Source organism: Bos indicus, chromosome X (genome assembly GCF_029378745.1).
Source record: "Bos indicus isolate NIAB-ARS_2022 breed Sahiwal x Tharparkar chromosome X, NIAB-ARS_B.indTharparkar_mat_pri_1.0, whole genome shotgun sequence".
Classification (NCBI taxonomy): Eukaryota; Metazoa; Chordata; class Mammalia; order Artiodactyla; family Bovidae; genus Bos; species Bos indicus.
In genome coordinates, this window is record NC_091789.1 from 58,458,437 (window position 1) to 58,478,820 (window position 20,384).

Sequence of the window (20,384 nt, forward strand, 5' to 3'; positions counted from 1 at the left end):
TTTGCCCATGCATGTCCTCCCTTATTTAGAGCTCCATATGGAGATTGACTTGGTTTAGTTTAATGCTTACTTGCAGAATGATGGTGACATGCCAGGCTTTGTGCTAGACTGTAAAGATATACCAGAGATGGCAATGGCAACCCACTCCAGTACTCTTGCCTGGCAACAGAGAGGAAATCTTCCCTTAAAGAACTGCCAGTCTAATAGCAGAGATGGACAAGTAAATAGACTAATTAAATAAAAGGAATTTATGAAGCCTCAGGAATATAAAGTACCAACTTAAAATATATTTCATTTATGTTGCTGAAATAACATGAATGCCAATTAAATCTCCTAATATATTTATAAAGATAAAAAATATAAAGTCAAGCAACAATCTCTTTGTTACTCTTCTTGAAGGAAGTGTAGCTCCTGTTTCTGCCCAATTGCAATTTCTGAAATTTGTATCAACTTGATTATAGAAGCCTGCCATCCTAAGGCATCAAGGTTAAAATAGTATTTATTCAACTCCAAGCTCCATCTTCTCAAAGCCAGAAATATCTGCTCCTGCTTATTCTGAATTCACTCCAAAAGGAGAAAGTCACACCCAAAAAGAATTTTTCAACTTTGGTACATTTGGTTGTATCAAGACCTTTGTGGTGACGGGATGCTCATGTAAATATCAAATTAGAGACTCTCTTTAGTGCCTCTTGTCAATTATTCCCCTCAATAAATTTAATGAACACAATTTTTGTGGCCCTGTACTGTGCATACTAGATTTTAAGGGAATTATAAAAATTGTGTCTTAATAATCTTAATTATCAAATAGCACTTATCAAATATGTACACATCTGTGAGTTCCTTACAGCATTTAAAAGCAAATCTAAAGTCTATGGAATTCCTTTAAGGAGCTCCCCAAACAGGCTGCATCTCTTCCTTTGGCAATTTTTAGAGTAAATAAATCTTCCTGATGGATAACTGGTGGGGTGTAGAGTGATTGACACGTTTCCTTATATGTTCCCCAACTCGACCCATTCATCATCTGTGCTAGATCCTCTCCAGTATTGGCCACACCTCTAAACTCTGACAGCTCCAAATTCATCTGTCCCTTTGGGGTTCTTGAGCTTGTTGGTAGTGATGAAGACTAAATGGGGAAGCAAAGGAAAAGACTTTCAAATAACCAAACTACCATTACTTCCCATCTCAAACACTGGTTAAGGAAAGTCCCTGCTTGGAGGCAGGATTATGGGCATGCTAACCTTTAAAAGTTCTCTTGAACCCCGTGTCCTTCTTTTTCTGCATAGACACAATGATGATGAAAATTATCCTGTTAGCCACGTTATCCACAGCACAGCATGAAGTACGTGGTCGATGCCATTTAGGGCTGTACTCTTGGTGACCTTGAAGCATCACTTGGTTTGTTTGCTAGGAAAAAACTGGAATACAAACAAATGACTAGAAGGACAAAACTGTGTGAATGAAAAGCAAGGTTACCAAATAGGTATGAGTGCAGTGAGTACCTTGTGGCCTTCTGCCACCACAAAACCAAATGAAAAGAAAGAAAGAATGCCCTGGGGATTATGTGGTTTAGATTTGCCAACAGAAGGCAAAGCAAATAACTAGAAGGACTATGTAGGAGTTGCTGAATAGTTGGCAGTCTTTCCACAGCAGTTTCCTTTAACTGCATTATTAAAAATAAAGTTTTTAGCCTAATCAAAATTACAAGGCCATCAAGGACTGTCTTGTGTTCTTTCTGGGGAAAAAAACATGGTAATTAACTGCTGCAGGATGATGGATTTTTCCAACACAGCTGTCACAACTGCTATTTTAAATCATTTGTTATGGTTTAAAATGTGTAATCCCCAAGAAATTGATCATTACTGCGATTCAATGCTGGTGTTTCAGTGCCTTAACCAACCTGAGCTTTACATGAGACCATTAACTAACAAAAGCCAGTCATGAAGTGCTAACTACTGATTTCTCAATGATCACTTCTGTCTTCTTTTAAACAAGATTTTATTTTTTAAAAAATTTTAGACTGAAATTTCTGGCAAGACAAAAACAGGTGCACTCTCATATTCTTTTTTCTTTCTTCTCTGTATGGCCACTGCCACTTTTTTCTTTTCTTCTTCGCTGGCTGTGCCTTCCTAATCAGCATTACTTCATAGCCTTTGTTCATGGTGTGTCACTCACTGGGTCCACCCTGCCCTTCAGAATCTGTTCAAATGCTGTGACATCTTCATGGTGCAATTGATATTGTACCTCTTCCAGGAAGCCTTCCCAGTTACTGTATTCATCATTCCCTTAATTAGTATTCATTAAAAGGGTACCAGCCATTCTGCTAGGCACTAGAGATACCAAAATGAAAGACATATATTCCCAAATTTCAAGAACTTTTTATTTTTTCATCCAAGTTTATTGTTGGAGTGACTGAATCCTTGATATGATTATATGCGTGAGACCTAGACTTTATTGACTTTATTTTTCCATTGTAATTGTCTGCATGTAAATTAATTTACCCATATATCTTGCTTATCATCATCAAGACTCTCTGCGACACCATGGACGGTAGCCCACCAGGCTCCTCTGTCCATGGAATTTTCCAGGTAAGAATACTGGAGTGGGTTGCCATTCCCTTCTCCATGGGATCTTCCCAACCCAGGGATTGAATCCGGGTTTCCTGCATTGCAGGCAGATTCTTTACTGTCTCTGCTACCAGGGAAGCCCCAGTGTGCTTCTATATACTTATAAAGAATTTGAGAATATTGGGCCCTGCCTGGCGATATCACCTGTTCCCTGTTCTACTACTATCCTTCTCCCTACCCTTCCTTCCACTTTTATATTAATATACTAGATTTCCTAACAGAAATCACAATGAGTAACTGGAATAGCTATTTATCTCCATTTGAATAGGTCCAAAGGCAGAGGACAGTCTATCAAACAAAAATGGAAATCTTGAGATACTGTGACCAAGAGGAAATATGATGGACTGGCTGAAAATAAAAGCCTAATGGACTGGCTAGTCCACTAGAAATAAGTAAGGCTAAGTTTCAAGTGACCAGGATACTGACAATTTGTAATTTGTTGTTGTTTAGTGGCTTAGTCATGTCCAACTCTTTGCAACCCCATGGACTGTAGCCCACCAGACTCCTCTGTCCATGGGATTTCCCAGGCAAGAATACTGGAGTGGGTTGCCATTCCCTTCTCCAGGGATCTTCCTGACCCAGGGTTCAAACTCAGGTCTCTTGCATTGCAGATGGATTCTTAACCATCTGAGCCACAAGTGAAGCCACCAATTTTCTTCTGTAATCATTGGCTAAGCTATAGTTTGATTCTGGATTACCAATCTGCAAGTTGACCTTGCTTTATTACTTCTGATATATTTCCTCAAATTGGAAGTAATCTGAAATGTGGTAATTCCACTTTCAGAAACCACTGGAGTGGGTTGCCATTCCCTTCTCCAGGGATCTTCCTGACCCAGGGTTCAAACTCAGGTCTCTTGCATTGCAGATGGATTCTTAACCATCTGAGCCACAAGTGAAGCCACCAATTTTCTTCTGTAATCATTGGCTAAGCTATAGTTTGATTCTGGATTACCAATCTGCAAGTTGACCTTGCTTTATTACTTCTGATATATTTCCTCAAATTGGAAGTAATCTGAAATGTGGTAATTCCACTTTCAGAAAATATATTTGAAGAGTTTGATGTTTAATGAAAGCTAGTGTAAGTCCATTTGTAAACCAGACTTCTTTTATGGTCATCCCTTCATTTATTTTGTTATGTATGTAAAGATTGTCCTGAAATTTTTTTTTTTTGTTTGAAGCAGACACATATACCTTTTAACAATGGTTTATATGTGACTAGTGTCCTAAATTCAGAGACATATCACATTTTCTGTTCAAGGGACAGATTCACAATGTTTAAATTGAGCTTGGAGCCATTGACAAGCAATAGCACAGTAGTAAATTTTGTTTTTCCTATGAAGAAGACTAACACTGCTTATTTGATTATCTACATTAATTAATAAGAACATGAATCATTGCCAAATTGAAATCAATACATTGAGGAATTTATGTTCTTTCCTGGATAATTTCAAATGGTCCTGGAAAAAGAATACATTTGTCCTAATTACTATATTTTAGGGTATAAACCTAGAAAATAGTTGTGAGATCATAAATTAGAGAAATTTCTTAGGACTTTAAGACCTTCATGTGGTATCATATGTTTATTCTCTCAAACCCTTTAAACTGTATTTAGACTGTATTTGGGACCCAAGAATTCATGTTATTAAGTAGTCTTTGTATTTGGTTTCATTCTGTAATTGTTTCAGATATATACATCTTCAGTTCAGTTCAGTTCAGTTCAGTCGCTCAGTCGTGTCCGACTCTTGGCGACCCCATGAACTGCAGCATGCCAGGCCTCCCTGTCCATCACCAACTCCTGGAGTTCACTCAGACTCACATCCATCGAGTCAGTGATGCCATCCAGCCATCTCGTCCTTTGTCGTCCCCTTCTCCTCCTGCCCCCAATCCCTCCCAGCATCAGGGTCTTTTCCAGTGAGTCAACTCTTCGCATGAGGTGGCCACAGTACCGGAGTTTCAGCTTCAGCATCATTCCCTCCATAGAAATCCCAGGCTGATCTCCTTCAGAATGGACTGGTTGGATCTCCTTACAGTCCAAGGGACTCTCAAGAGTCTTCTCCAACACCACAGTTCAAAAGCATCAATTCTTCGGCGATCAGCTTTCTTCACAGTCCAACTCTCACATCCATACATGACCACTGGAAAAACCACAGCCTTTACTAAATGGACCTTTGTTGGCAAAGTAATGTCTCTGCTTTTGAATATGCTATCTAGGTTGGTCATAACTTTTCTTCCAAGGAGTAAGCGTCTTTTAATTTCATGGCTGCAGTCGCCATCTGCAGTGATTTTGGAGCCAAAAAAAATAAAGTCTGACACTGTTTCCACTGTTTCCCCATCTATTTCCCATGAAGTGATGGGACCAGATGCCATGGTCTTCGTTTTCTGAGTGTTGAGCTCTAAGCCAACTTTTTCACTCTCCACTTTCACCTTCATCAAGAGGCTTTTTAGTTCCTCTTCACTTTCTGCCATAAGGGTGGTGTCATCTGCATATCTGAGGTTATTGATATTTCTCCCGGCAATCTTGATTTCAGCTTGTGCTTCTTCCAGCCCAGCATTTCTCATGATGTACTCTGCATATAAGTTAAATAAGCAGGGTGATAATATACAGCCTTGACGTACTCCTTTTCCTATTTGGAACCAGTCTGTTGTTCCATGTCCAGTTCTAATTCTTGCTTCCTGACCTGCATATAGGTTTCTCAAGAGGCCAGTCAGGTGCTCTGGTATTCCCATCTCTTTCAGAATTTTCCACAGTTTATTGTGATCCACATAGTCAAAGGCTTTGGCATAGTCAATAAAGCAGAAAGAGATGTTTTTCTGGAACTCTCTTGCTTTTTCCATGATCCAGCAGATGTTGGCAATTTTATCTCTGGTCCCTCTACCTTTTCAAAAACCAGCTTGAACATCTGGAAGTTTGGAGAATTTTGAGCATTACTTTACTAGCATGTGCAATTGTGCGGCAGTTTGAGCATTCTTTGGCATTGCCTTTCTTTGGGATTGGGATGAAAACTGACCTTTTCCAGTCCTATGGCCACTGCTGAGTTTTCCAAATTTGCTGGCATATTGAGTGCAGCACTTTCACAGCATCATCTTTCAGGATTTGAAATAGCTCAACTGGAATTCCATCACCTCCACTAGCTTTGTTCATAGTGATGCTTTCTAAGGCCAACTTGACTTCACATTCCAGGATGTCTGGCTCTAGGTTAGTGATCACATCATCATGATTATTCTTGGTCGTGAAGATATTTTTTGTATAGTTCTTCTGTGTATTCTTGCCACCTCTTCTTAATATCTTCTGCTTCGGTTAGGTCCATACCATTTCTGTCCTTTATTGAGCCCATCTTTGCATGAAATGTTCCCTTGGTATCTCTAATTTTCTTGAAGACATCTCTATTCTTTCCCATTCTGTTGTTTTCCTCTATTTCTTTGCATTGATCGCTGAGGAAGGCTTTCTTATCTCTTCTTGCTATTCTTTGGAACTCTGCAATCAGATGCTATATCTTTCCTTTTCTCCTTTGCTTTTCACTTCTCTTCTTTTCACAGCTATTTGTAAGGCCTCCCCAGACAGCCATTTTGCTTTTTTGCATTTCTTTTCCATGGGGATGGTCTTGTCCCTGTCTCTTGTACAATGTCACGAACCTCTGTCCATAGTTCATCAGGCACTCTTATCTATCAGATCTAATCCCTTAAATCTATTGCTCACTTCCACTGTATAATCATAAGGGATTTGATTTAGGTCATACCTGAATGATCTAGTGGTTTTCCCTACTTTCTTCAATTTCAGTCTGAATTTGGCAGTAAGGAGTTCATGATCTGAGCCACAGTCAGCTTCTGGTCTTGTTTTTGTTGAGTGTATAGAGCTTCTTCATCTTTGGCTGCAAAGAATATAATCAGTCTGATTTCGGTGTTGAGCATCTGGTGATGTCCACGTGTAGAGTCTTCTCTTGTGTTGTTGGAAGAGGGTGTTTGCTATGACCAGTGCATTTTCTTGGCAAAACTCTATTAGGCTTTGCCCTGCTTCATTCTGTACTCACAGGCCAAATTTGCCTGTTACTCCAGGTGTTTCTTGACTTCCTTCTTTTGCATTCCAGTCCCCTATAATGAAAAGGACATCTTTTTTTTGGGTGTTAGTTCTAAAAGATCTTGTAGGTCTTCATAGAACCATTCAACTTCAGCTTCTTCAGCATTACTGGTTGGGGCATAGACTTGAATTACTGTGATATTGAATGGTTTGCCTTGGAAACAAACAGAGATCATCCTGTCGTTTTTGAGATTGCATCCAAGTACTGCATTTCAGACTGTTTTGTTGACCATGATGGCTACTCCATTTCTTCTAAGGGATTCCTGCCCTCAGTAGTAGATATAATGGTCATCTGAGTTAAACTCACCCATTCCTGTCCATTTTAGTTCACTGATTCCTAGAATGTCGATGTTCACTCTTGCCATCTCCTGTTTGACCACTTCCAATTTGCCTTGATTCATGGACCTGACATTCCAGGTTCCTATGCAGTATTGCTCTTTACAGCATCAGACCTTGCGTCTATCACCAGTCACATCCACAGCCTGGTATTGTTTTTGCTTTGACTCCATCCCTTCATTCTGTCTGGAGTTATATCTCCACTGATCTCCAGTAGCATATTGGGCACCTCCTGACCTGGGGAGTTCCTCTTTCAGTATCCTATCATTTTGCCTTTTCATACTGTTCATGGGGTTCTCCAGGCAAGAATACTGAAATGGTTTGCCATTCCCTTCTCCAGAGGACCATATTGTGTCAGATCTCTTCACCATGACCCGCCCGTCTTGGGTTGCCCCACAGGCATGGCTTAGTTTCATTGAGTTAGACAAAACTGTGGTCCTAGTGTGATTAGATTGACTAGTTTTCTGTGATTATGGTTTCAGTGTGTCTACCCTCTGATGCCCTCTTGCAGCACCTCCATCTTACTTGGGTTTCTCTTACCCTGGACGTGGGGTATCTCTTCACGGCTGCTCCAGCAAAGCGCAGCTGCTGCTCCTTACCTTGGACGAGGGGTATCTCCTCACCGCCGCCTCTCCCGACCTTGAATGTGGAATAGCTCCTCTAGGCCCTCCTAGAAGTTTAATATACATCTTAAACACTGTAAATTCCTCCAGTAAAATTGTGACTTGGCATATTTTGTCTCTTTACCTCTCCTCTCCACCCCCTCTTTTTTTTTCTCCCTCCACACTTTTAGAGTCTCTTCTCAGACACCTTAACCTTGCTCCCCATTCTAGACACTTGCTGCCTTCATTATGGTTGAGGAGCAATCTCTCCTGGAACTCCTCAGACTCTAGCACTTTCCTTCCTCCATCAACACTTAACTGTTTATTACCATTCCTGCAGTTATCTAATCTGATCCTCTAACTCATGCTGAAGTGTTAATGACAAATGAAGAATGATAAATCGGTTTTTTCAGCTAACATTTGAATAATAAGAGAGTTTCATTTCTTTAATAAAATTGAGGCCATAATACTGATTTTTATACTTTGAAGTGAATTGTAAGGTGGAGTAGAAGGGGGATTTTTTGAGTAGTTGACCTTCTTTTGCCCCTAAAATTCGTATCATATGAGCTGCATCTATAAATAATGAAATGTAAGTTAAATGAGCTTGGTGACAAGACAGACAGTTGCCTAAGGTGGAAATATAGGTGATTTGGCTCCAGATGTTAATAGGCTTGAGCTTACAGTCGGGAAATTGCTACAAAACATTGTTACTACATATCTTCTATTACTCAAATATGAGAGGGCCTGTGAACATATTCAAAAGATTTAAGCAGAAATTTCTTTTCTTATGGTAGGAACAAAAGCTAGGGGAATTTTCTTCTTCTTGCACTGTGATGCTTGAGAATTAAAAATTCTTAGTTTGCAAACCCTATTTAAGGGAGCATTGTACTATAATGCAGTTGTAGCTCCTTTATGATAGTATTGAAATTACTGATGGCAGGAAACTCAGACCAAAAAACCCCACATTTATAATTTAAGGTTTTCTTTGTGATTTTCCTTTATAATATTCACTAAGACCAGTGAGAAATGTGAGATTATTTAACGTTCAATCTAGGATTAAAAACCAAACTCCTTTCTTAGCATTCTCTATGTGTGTTTTCAACAAATGGTGTTTTAAATTAATTTTTCACAAAGCATATATTGTAACTGAAAAAAGGCACATCCTAGAAATAGAATTTGCTGGTCCTGGTTCAACATCTTATTTGATAGGCAATCTGCTTATGACAACATGACCTTCAGCTAAAATCAAGATCTTATAACAACTTCTATGTAGTCAATGAACCACAAGATGGCACCACTAAACAAATAGTTTATCTCAAGATGATGTCTAGGTTCTCTACATAAATGCTCAAGAATAGTGTTATTCCTCTTTAAAACCAACATCAATCACTTCTGATTGATAGAATGAACAGAATATGAGAGGGGGAAATAGGGAAAAAAGAATCCTAGCAGACATCACTTAAACCAAGTGATCTAGGTTAATATCACCAATGATCAGTTGTGGTCATACCATGTACTTGTGACATGATGTGATGAGAAGGGCACTTCACTCCCATGGTGTTCTTTCCTCAAACCCGTGACCTCAGTCTAGTCATGAGAAAACATCAGACAAACCCAAAGTTTGGGACGTTCTACAGAATACTTGACTGTACTTCTGAAAAGTGTCAAGCTCATGAAAAACAGAAAAGACTGAGGACTATCACAGATTACAAGAGCCTAAGGAGACATAACAACTAAATAGAAGGCAGGATCCCAATTTGGGTCTGACAAAAAGGACATTAGTGGGGAGACTGAGGAAATCCTAATAAAGATTATAATGTCGTTAATAGTATTAGACCAATATTAATTTCTTAGTTTTGACAGTTGTGCCATGGTCATTAAGATGTTAACATTTAAAAGAAACAGTGTAAAGGATATAGAGAAACACTGTACTATCTTTAAAACTTTTCTCTAAGTCTGAAATTACTATTTAAAATAAAAAATATTTTAAAAGTCAAGATACAGAAAGTAGTCTCTGATATACTAAGTTAACAGGCAGCAAATTTCCATTTGTTGCCTGGATATTCTAGACATCTACGAAAACTTGCATAATGGTTAGGCATGTTAACCCTGTGCTTGGTTCCACAATCTGGGGTTTAATTCCTCTATAGACATAGTGAGCATGTTTTTTTAAGACTTCACATTAGAATACCTTGTCTCACCAGAAAAAAAATTGTAGTTTTCAGTTGAGAGAATAAAACCCAGATAATAAAGATGGAGCCAAGTTGATTTTCTCTGTTCTATGGCAATTGGTGGCACCTTTTAAAGACGGTATATCACTAATATATGTCATGAATGTGATGGCTGTGTATTCTATATGTTTAAAAATTTTGTGGTTTACTCACTGTAGATCTTGCCACATGCCAGGATTCCCTGTCCTTCACTTTGCTAACATGCCAACTATTTGTGTTGCACAGGATAGTAGTTTGGCTCACAAGACCTCTTAGAATCAAGGGGTAAACATTTCAACTCCTCTAAAGGCTGTGTGAGAACCAGTTTCCAGCATGTTATATTTGTGCATACAGATGTGAGTAAACTTTGACTAGAAAGTGTTTATGTGAATAATTAGAAAAACAGTACTTTCTGTGTCCTGATAAGGGCTACATAGATAAAAGTTTTAATATATACTTTCTCCCAGATCTATAAATTAATGTGGGAGTTTCCAACATATTTAAATTTCCACATGCAAGAGATTAAAATTGGACCTTATCTTACCCTACTTCGAAAGTTAATGCAAAATGCGTTAAAGACTTAACCTGAAGTTGTAAAGCTCCTGAGAAGGGAACATAGTGGGAAAAACTTCTTGACATTGGTCTTCAAAAGGATTTTTTGGATATGACAGCAAAAGCACAAGCAACAAAAGCAAAAATAATGAAGTGGGACTACATCAAGCAAAAAACTTTCTGCATAGCAGAAGAAACCATCAGCACGATGAAAAGGCAACCTACGGAATGGGAGAAAATATTTGCAAATCATCTATCTGATAAGGCATTAACATCTAAAATATTAATTACTTTTCTCTGATCAATCAATAACCTACAATATTTTTGTTTCCTTTAAAAATTCTAGCCTTTGGTAGCTGTCATGCTCCACCCCAAACTGCTCACCTGATTTTAGATATTTCCTTATACTTTGATCATTAATTTCTGAACACTATCCCAAGTCCAGCCCCATTCCCTTGCTTAGTTTCCATCAGGCTAGCCTTGTGTACTAGTTTTTGAGGTCTGCTATAACAAATTAACCACAAACTTGATGGCATAAAAGAAAGGGAATTTATTCCCTTGCAATTCTAGAGGCTAGAATTCTAAAATCAAAGTGTCTATAGGGCTATTCTCCCTCTGGAGGGACTAGGAAGGAAGATTCCTTGCCTCATCTAGCTTTGGGTGATTGACAACAATCCTTGTAGACACACCAGTCAAATCTCTGCCTCTGTCATCATACGGCATTCTCCCTGGAGATCTGTGTCCAAAATTTCCCCTTGTTACTAGTTACTGGTTATAGGGCCATCCCTAATTCAGTATGATGTTATCTTAAGTTGCTTATATTTGCAAAGGCCCTGTTTCAAAAAAAAAAAAAAAAAAAAGGTCACATTCAGAGATACCAATAGTTAGAACTTAAGCATTTTTTTTTTTTTTTTTTTGAGAACACAGTTGAACAAAAACCACCTTGACCCAACTCACAGGCCTGACTCCACAAACTGAAACCAACAATCCATGCCACTTCTCATCAGTTCTTCAACCATTTAACCAGTATAGCTTCTTAATGCCTAGTTCAATTCAAAATGCTAGTGTTTCTAGAGTTACTTTATTTCTTTGAAAGCCTACTGATCTATTTGTGACACATGGCTTCATTTACAAACTTTCATTTACAAACAGTGGCTTGTTCAGTAGGACTGAAGTAACCTTGAACGTACAGGATTTAATCCCATCGATCATATCATGGAAAAAACAGTTTTGACACTCATGTAACATTGATGGTAATGGTAGAGTGGGCTTCTTTTCTTTCAAGCTTCTTTGATCAGTTGGCTTTATTTTGATGAGAAAACTTGTAGGAGTCATCTAAAGTATATGAAAACTTCTACTTTGTTTTCATATACTTCCAAGCACATATTTTTATGAGAGGTGTGACAACAGACAAGCAATATGTTTAAGGATCACTGTCCTGAATTCAAGGAATCTTGATCTCTTGCATAGCTACTCACTTGGCACGTTACCCAAGATATTAAAAATACTGTCCAGAAACACCACCACCCCCTCATCTGATCATTTTGTACGTTTAAAAATGTGACTGTATTTCACCTGAGATCTGTGACTACTGACAGTTCTTTGTTTTGCCCCCATATTATTTCACTACATTTGCAGTAACAAATCCACAAATTAGGTGGCTTTAAACATCAGAAATTTATTCTCTCATAGTTCTCAAGGCTGTAAGTCTACAGAGCCATTCTCCCTCTAAAGGCTCTAGGGAAAAATACTTCCTTCCCTCTTCCTAGCTTCCAGTGGTTGCCAGCAATCCTTGGCATCCTTTGGCTTCTAGCTGCATCACTCCACTTTCTTCCTGTCTTCATATGGCCATCTTCTGTTTCTGTGTGTGTCCAAATATCCCTCACCTTTCTCTGATAAACATACCAGTCATTGACCATGGTAATCTAATACAACCTCATTTAACTTGATTACATCTGCAAAGACTCTGTTTTTGAGAAAAGTCACAATCTGAAGTTATGGGTGAACCTCAGTTCTGAGGAAATATTGTCTAACCCAGTCCAGCCAAAGAATGCAGTCTCCTAGGGAAAAAAAATCTGTTTCAAGTTCAAGCCTTACTCATATCAATATCAGACTGATTTTCCTCTATGACTTCAGCTTGAAATACTTTAAAAGGCATTAGTTACAAAATAAGAAGTCTTATTCCCAACCTCTGTGCTCATTTTTTTTTAATTTTTTTAAGTTAATTAATTAATTTTAATTGGAGGCTAATTACTTTACATTATTGTAGTGGTTTTTGCCATACATTGACATGAATCAGCCATGGGAGTACATGTGTTCCCCATCCTGAACCCCCCTCCCACCTCCTTCCCCATCCCATCCCTCAGGGTTATCCCAGTGCACCACCCCTGAGCATCCTGTCTCATGCACCGAACCTGGGCTGGCGATCTGTTTCACATATGATAATATACATGTTTCAATGCTATTCTCTCAAATCATCCCACCCTCGCCTTCTCCCACAGAGTCCAAAAGACTGTTCTTTATATCTGTGTCTCTTTTGATGTCTTGCATATAGGGTCATCATTACCATCTTTCTAATTTCCATATATATGCATTAGTATACTGTACTGGTGTTTTTCTTTCTGACTTACTTCACTCTGTATAATAGGCTCCAGTTTCATCCACCTCATTAGAACTAATTCAAATGCATTCTTTTTAATGGCTGAGTAATATTCTATTGTGTACATGTACCACAGCTTTCTTATCCATTCATCTGCTGATGGACATCTAGTTGCTTCCATGTCCTGGCTATTATAAACAGTGCTGCGATGAACATTGGGGTACACATGTCTCTTTCAATTCTGGTTTCCTTGGTGTGTATGCCCAGCAGTGGGATTGCTGGTTCATATGGCAGTTCTATTTCCAGTTTTTATCTCTGACATACATCACAGCAGGATCCTCTATGACCCACCTCCCAGAATATTGGAAATAAAAGCAAAAATAAACAAATGGGACCTAATTAAACTTAAAAGCTTCTGCACATCAAAGGAAACTATTAGCAAGGTGAAAAGACAGCCTTCAGAATGGGAGAAAATAATAGCAAATGAAGCAACTGACAAACAACTAATCTCAAAAATACACAAGCAACTCCTACAGCTCAACTCCAGAAAAATAAATGACCCAATCAAAAAATGGGCCAAAGATCTAAATAGACATTTCTCCAAAGAAGACATACAGATGGCTAACAAACACATGAAAAGATGCTCAACATCACTCATTATCAGAGAAATGCAAATCAAAACCACTATGAGGTACCATTTCACACCAGTCAGATGGCTGCGATCCAAAAGTCTACAAATAATAAATGCTGGAGAGGATGTGGAGAAAAGGGAACCCTCTTACACTGTTGGTGGGAATGCAAACTAGTACAGCTCATTTTTGAAAATTATAAATCTGTAACTTGTACTTGCATTTTGTATAAATACAAGTTCTTAGAACTCAGAGGGTTTTCAATAAGAAAGAATCTTTCAGAACTTCTGTTCATAAATATCTATGGTTCATATGATTGAGACACACTAAATGGTTTACAGGCCATTGAATTAATTATGTGTCACTCTTATGTGATAATTATGGAAAAAACATTTTTTAGTATATGAAGAGGAGTTCGATAGAAATATCTGTCTGCATAGTAACACATAATCAGTTGGAAAATGTTCAACAAAACATTTCCTTTTTCCCTATCTCCAGTCTGAAATTTTTACTTTTCATTGGGATGCTTTGGTTTATATAATACATTATAGTTCATCTCTCTATAATACTTTATATCTTATAATAGACTACAGTGTTTAACCTTATTTAATTTTAATATTTTTTTACTTTGCTTCTTGATTGCTGGATTATATAGCCAGCATTCAATGTTTATTATTATCTTATGTTTCAGGGACTCCATGAAAAGACTGGTGCATTTACAGCTGTGAAAGTGATGAATGCTCGTAAGGTAATATTACATCCTGTCTGTATTCTGTTGCTTAGTGGATTGTGGTCTCGGGATAAACAGCTCAGAAAATATTGTATTTGTTTTTTGCATCATTGTTATATATAATTATCTTAATTTGCATTTATTATATTTATAATTTAATATTATTTCTATCACTAGTACATTATTTTTATTATTGATTTATTACATTTACACATAAAAATTATAATCACAGCAAAAGTCCTATATATTCTTATATTTTATAAAAATGAAAAAATCCATATTCTGGTCTATTTCTAGTTGATTATCTATTTCCAGGCATAGTAAATAGTAAATTTCCTCTAATATTGTGTTACTCCTCTGTGTTTTATTGTATTTATTTCCCTCCCCAACAATTCCTTTTGAAAACTCAGGCCATTAGGTTTTCAGTGACAGGTAGAAGGAAAAGAAGTTGTCTGAGATGCACTTTTTTTTCATGTATTTTTTAACAAATGCACAAGAGAGAGTCTAATTGGCAGTGTTCTGACCAACATTCATAAAGCTGTGTCATGGGTCATAATATATTGTCATAGATTATGCTAAGCCCTGATTTCTGTCCTCTTTCTTTAGCATGAGTACCTCACTTTCTCAGGATAATATTAGCACGAGCATAACAAGGGTCAAGATATTTTCACTTCACTATAACCTAAAAGAAAATTCTAAAATATCATATTTGAAAAAGTGTATATAGTCACTGAATTGTTATCAATGCCATAAACTGTTCTTTTCCAATTTGTGCAGGAAATTATTTAAACTATTTAAATTATGAACTATTTAAACTATATTAAACTATATAAACTATTATGAAACTATTTAAAGAGCTGCATGTTTTTTGTTTCATCCATAAATGTCAAATGAAATTTGAGGTGTTGTGGATTTATTTTACCCTGTAAACCATGACTTCCAAATAATCAGCTTGGTACTCTTTGAGTGAGACTCTCTAAAATACGTATTCCCTTTTTTTCAACTTAATAGACTTTGACCCACATTTTTTCTTTTTTTTTTATTTTTAAATTTTATTTTTAAACTTTACATCATTGTATTCGTTTTGCCAAATATCAAAATGAATCCACCACAGGTATACATGTGTTCCCCATCCTGAACCCTCCTCCCTCCTCCCTCCCCATACCATCCCTCTGGGTCGTCCCAGTGCACTAGCCCAAGCATCCAGTATCGTGCATTGAACCTGGACTGGCGTCTCATTTCATACATGATATTTTACATGTTTCAATGCCATTCTCCCAAATCTTCCCACCCTCTCCCTCTCCCACAGAGTCCATAAGACTGTTCTATACATCAGTGTCTCTTGCTGTCTCGTACACAGGGTTATTGTTACCCTCTTTCTAAATTCCATATATATGCGTTAGTATACTGTATTGGTGTTTTTCCTTCTGGCTTACTTCACTCTACGTTTTAGATGCTCTGACTTGAAACAGTTAAAAATTATGTTCAGCCCATAGATAGTGTCAATTACCTTGTTTGTTAGAGGAAATAGCACTTTACAATCATCAAATTGTAATATTCCATAAATGGCAGTTAAATCTGTTACTATGAATTTTTTGCCAAGTTTCTGTGTATATAAGAATCTGATTTTTTTTTATTAAAACTATTAGTGAAAATTGAGAGAGGAATTATGTTACTCTTTCATTTAGTACTTAAGCACAAAGTACTCAAGAATAAATCATTTTCAGAGTGTACCAATGCGTTTAATAAAGTTTTGTTCTTGGCTTTGCAGACCCCTTTACCTGAAATAGGAAGGCGAGTGAGAGTGAATAAATATCAAAAGTCTGTCGGCTGGAGATACAGTGTGAGTACTGAAAGTCTTCATTAGCGTCCAAGCCATCTTTCCTTTAATTTTCAACTTTAAACTAATCCCTTTGTATTGTATCATTATCTGTAGAAGGCCACCACTAAACTCTTCTTGCCTAAAAGTGATATTTATGTTTTTAATGTACTGACATAGATTCATTCATCATATTTGAACATTAGCAACTTTCGGAAAGTAGGGCCTAGAAGAAATGGTACCCTGAACAGGTAAGTGTTGACTGCAGATGAAGGACTAAGTAAATTCACAGCAGATATAGCCCACTAGCTGAATAATAACAAACGAGATGATGGGAACAAGAGTGAATTTTGTCTAAAATTGGCCTTATATGCTTAGTCACTCATTGTGTCCGACTCTTTGTAACCCCATGGACTGTAGCCTGCCAGGTTCCTTTGTCCATGAGATTCTCCAGACAAGAATACTGGAGTGGGTTGCCATGCCATTCTCCAGGGGTTCTTCCTGACCGGGGGATCAAACCCAGGTCTTCCACATTACAGGCAGATTCCTTACCGACTGAGCCACCAGGGAAGTCTAAAATTGGCCTTGGCAAGGTTCTTTTCATACCTTTTACATGATATTATGGACTGACTAGCTTTTCCCCCATCAAGATTTTTAGAGACATTGCCATCATGTATGAGCCCAATGAAGACTACTCTTTTCATGTGTGAGAGAACAGTCATAGACAGAAAAGCAACAGGCTGCCCAGCCTGAGTGTTCAGACATCTGGCCCAGTACTTGAATGCATGAAGGTGATTTCTACCTGAAACTTTTTAACTGCCTTACAAAGCAGTTTCTATTACTCTGATAATTTGCTGGCTCTAGAATAAGCTCTGGCAAAGGAAATTCTTTTTCAGTAGATCTTGATAATCTAGATGTTAGTGATCTATCAAAGTATTCTGGGGGCCTAAATAGAGAATTTTGCTCTAACAATATAACTGATATTTTTTTCTTGATTTTTCTCCCCTGCAGTTATCTATCTGGTATTCAAATATTTTCAGCCTTTTGTATCTTAATAATAAATATGCTTCCAGACTCATTTAAGAATAAGCTTTTCCATTAATAATCACACCCAGAAGAACTTTCTAGTTATATTAAGAAGATATCGGTAAACAGTTTCATGATTAGTTTAAAAGTACTGGGCTCCTATTTTGTTTACAGTGTTTCTTGGGAGACAAAGCATATCTAAATGTAAGAGGTAATGCTTATGTTAATCAAGAAGCTGTGAAAGGTAAGGTTTGAAAATTAAAATTGTTTCACTAATTCTGGTTTTATCAAATATTTGTGGTAATTCATTTGAAGATCATCTCCAAACTCTCTCTAAAGTCTTTCTATAGGGAAAAACACTTAGATTTTAGAATTGGGTGAAATTGCAATGCAAGTTTTGGCATCCTGAGCTGCCTCTTCTTGACAAAAAGCAGGATATTCAGGCCACTCTGCGATCAACTGGCCTTGAGCCAGGAAATGCTATAGCATCATATTACTGGGATATGTGTGAGAGTTTTAAATTACCCACTTGGCCTGATGGATATAATGTACTTATGTGTTTCTCACAAGCTCAACTTCCTGTTAATTGAGAATGGCAAACATACTAATGCTTTCCAAACATATCTGATCTTGGTTTATTGGTTTTGGGGGAGTTTACATTTATGTGGGAGACCCACTCTTAGAAGTTTTTTCTAGTTGGGAGCTTTGAGTTCTCTGATTATATATTTTAGTAAGAAAAATAATTGATTGGCCAGTTAGCATCTCTAAATCATCCTGAATCCTTTGGGGTAAGAAGTTTGTGACTTGCACACACATCTCATTAATCAGGGGTTTACGAAAATAGCAGTAGTGTGGAAGTCAAGAAACATGAGTTCCAATGCCAAGTCTACTGCTAAATAGCTAAGAAGTACTTGGAAAAATGGTCTTACCTCTCTAGTCGTCAGGTTTCTCATAGGCAAAATGGCACCAGAATATTTAGCCTACCTATGAGAAGAATAAACGTATAGTTAAATACAACTACATGGTTGCCAGGAGCCCAGCTATTCTCTTCCTGCTTGAGGACATGAGATTTCTAACTCAGAAAGAAAAGGAAGTTCTTTGATACCAAACTACCAAACAATCTGGCCTGCTCTTCTCTTTAACCTATTCTATGTGTTCTTATCTTCACATTACCATCTCATTCTTATTTATTGAGTCTTTATGAGTTCATATTTCTCTCAGCAGAACCTTGGTGCCTTGCTAGAAACTGAGATTACCCCTCTACATTTAGAATTACTAGTTTCTAAGGTTTATTTCTATATGATGGCAGATATTGTTATCATTTCAAAGAATAACAACATCACAAGGGAAGCAGAAAGTTTAAGGGTCCTATATGGCAAGAATGAAAGCCACGAGGATCAGCCTTTATCCTACAGGTTAAGGGAATGTGAAGGCAACTTATCAACCAAGCTTCCTTGGGAGGCTAGGGTGAAACAGGAACCTGAACTTCTATATAATTCTCATGCTACAGGTGATTGTTTTAATTGTTCATGCTTTTATTACACAATAAATGCAAATCCTGTTGTTGGGGTTTCCAACTGGAGAAATAAGGCTCCATCCCGTCCCCCAAAGACATTCAGGTGTCTAGATTTGTTTTAGAGTTGTTGAATGGTTATGAATAAATCCACTGGAAAATCCTAGGGAAATGCTAAAAAATGTTCTACAGATGTATTTTCTACTACCTCAAGGTTGTCAAGTCAAGTTAATTGAGGGAAATGCTGGGGATAACTAAAGATAGTTAGAGGTTCACCCATTAATTACTTTTAATGCCAGTGGGCCCTGTTCTAATTCATTGCCCAGAATAAGTCAAAGGTATCCTTTTTCACTGGATTTTAGAATAGGAGTATAACTTTATCTTTAAAAGTCTTCTTTTCTTCACATACTGCAGATATATCTCACTCTGTACAGTGAGAGTATTCCTGAAAAGGTTATATAAATTGAACTTTTATAGATGCTGTAGGAGAGCTTTTTTTATTTACAATGAAATGAAATTTATAGCTACTAAGAATTCAGACCACTGGATTGATAGCTAGCTTTATAACATATTTACCACTGTAGTGATTAGGAAAATAATGAATTTAAGCGTATCTTTTAAAATTGTAGGACAAATCAAACTAGAAAATTTAAAATTCAGTTAATCAAGGCAACGTGGTACAAGCATAAGGATAGACATATAGATCAGTTCAGTTCAGTTCAGTCGCTCAGTTGTGTCCAACTCTTTGTGACCCCATGAACAGCTGCACACCAGGCCTCCCTGTCCATCACCAACTCCCGGCGTCCACCCAAACTCATGTCCATTGAGTCAGTGATGCCATCCAACCATCTCATCCTCTGTTGTCACCTTCACCTCCTGCTCTCAATCCCAGAATCAGGAACTTTTCAAATGAGTCAGTTCTTTGCATCAGGTGGCCAAAGTATTGGAGGTTCAGCTTCAACATCAGTCCTTCCAATGAACACTCAGGACTGATCTCCTTTAGGATGGACTGGTTGGATCTCCTTGCAGTCCAAGGGACTCTCAAGAGTCTTCTCTAACACCACAGTCCAAAATCATCAATTCTTCAGCACTCAGCTTTCTTTATAGTCCAATTCTCACATCCATACGTGACTACTTTGGAAAAGCCATAGCCTTGACTAGACGGACCTTTGTTGCTTTTTAATATACTGTCTAGGTTGGTCATAACTTTCCTTCCAAGGAGTAAGCATCTTTTAATTTCATGGCTGCAATCACCATCTGCAATGATTCTGGAGCCCCCCAAAAATAAAGTCAGCCACTGTTTCCCCATCTATTTGCCATCAAGTGATGGGACCAGATGCCATGATCTTAGTTTTCTGAATGTTGAGCTTTAAGCCAACTTTTTCACTCTCCTCTTTCACTTTCATCAAGAGGCTCTTTAATTCTTCTTCACTTTCTGCCATAAGGGTGGTGTCATCTGCATATCTGAGGTTATTGATATTTCTCCTGGTAGTCTTGATTCCAGCTTGTGCTTCTTCCAGTCCAGTGTTTCTCATGATGTACTCTGCATATAAGTTAAATAAGCAGGGTGACAATATACAGCCTTAATGTACTCCTTTTCATATTTAGAACCAGTCTGTTGTTCCATGTTCAGTTCTAACTGTTGCTTCCTGACCTGCATATAGATTTC

At 37.6% G+C, this 20,384-nt stretch overlaps 1 protein-coding gene across 3 annotated transcripts in view; it reads left to right on the forward strand.

The window, feature by feature from the left end:
* Window positions 1-20,384, forward strand: part of NRK (Nik related kinase) — a 129,888-nt gene that overhangs the window by 47,098 nt on the left and 62,406 nt on the right. For all 3 annotated transcript variants that reach the window (XM_070785113.1, XM_070785112.1, XM_070785111.1), the window contains exons 3-4: window positions 14,319-14,375; window positions 16,129-16,200. In XM_070785113.1, the coding sequence (XP_070641214.1) occupies window positions 14,361-14,375; window positions 16,129-16,200 (87 nt within the window). In that variant the 5' untranslated portion in view covers window positions 14,319-14,360. The remainder of the gene's footprint in view (window positions 1-14,318; window positions 14,376-16,128; window positions 16,201-20,384) is intronic.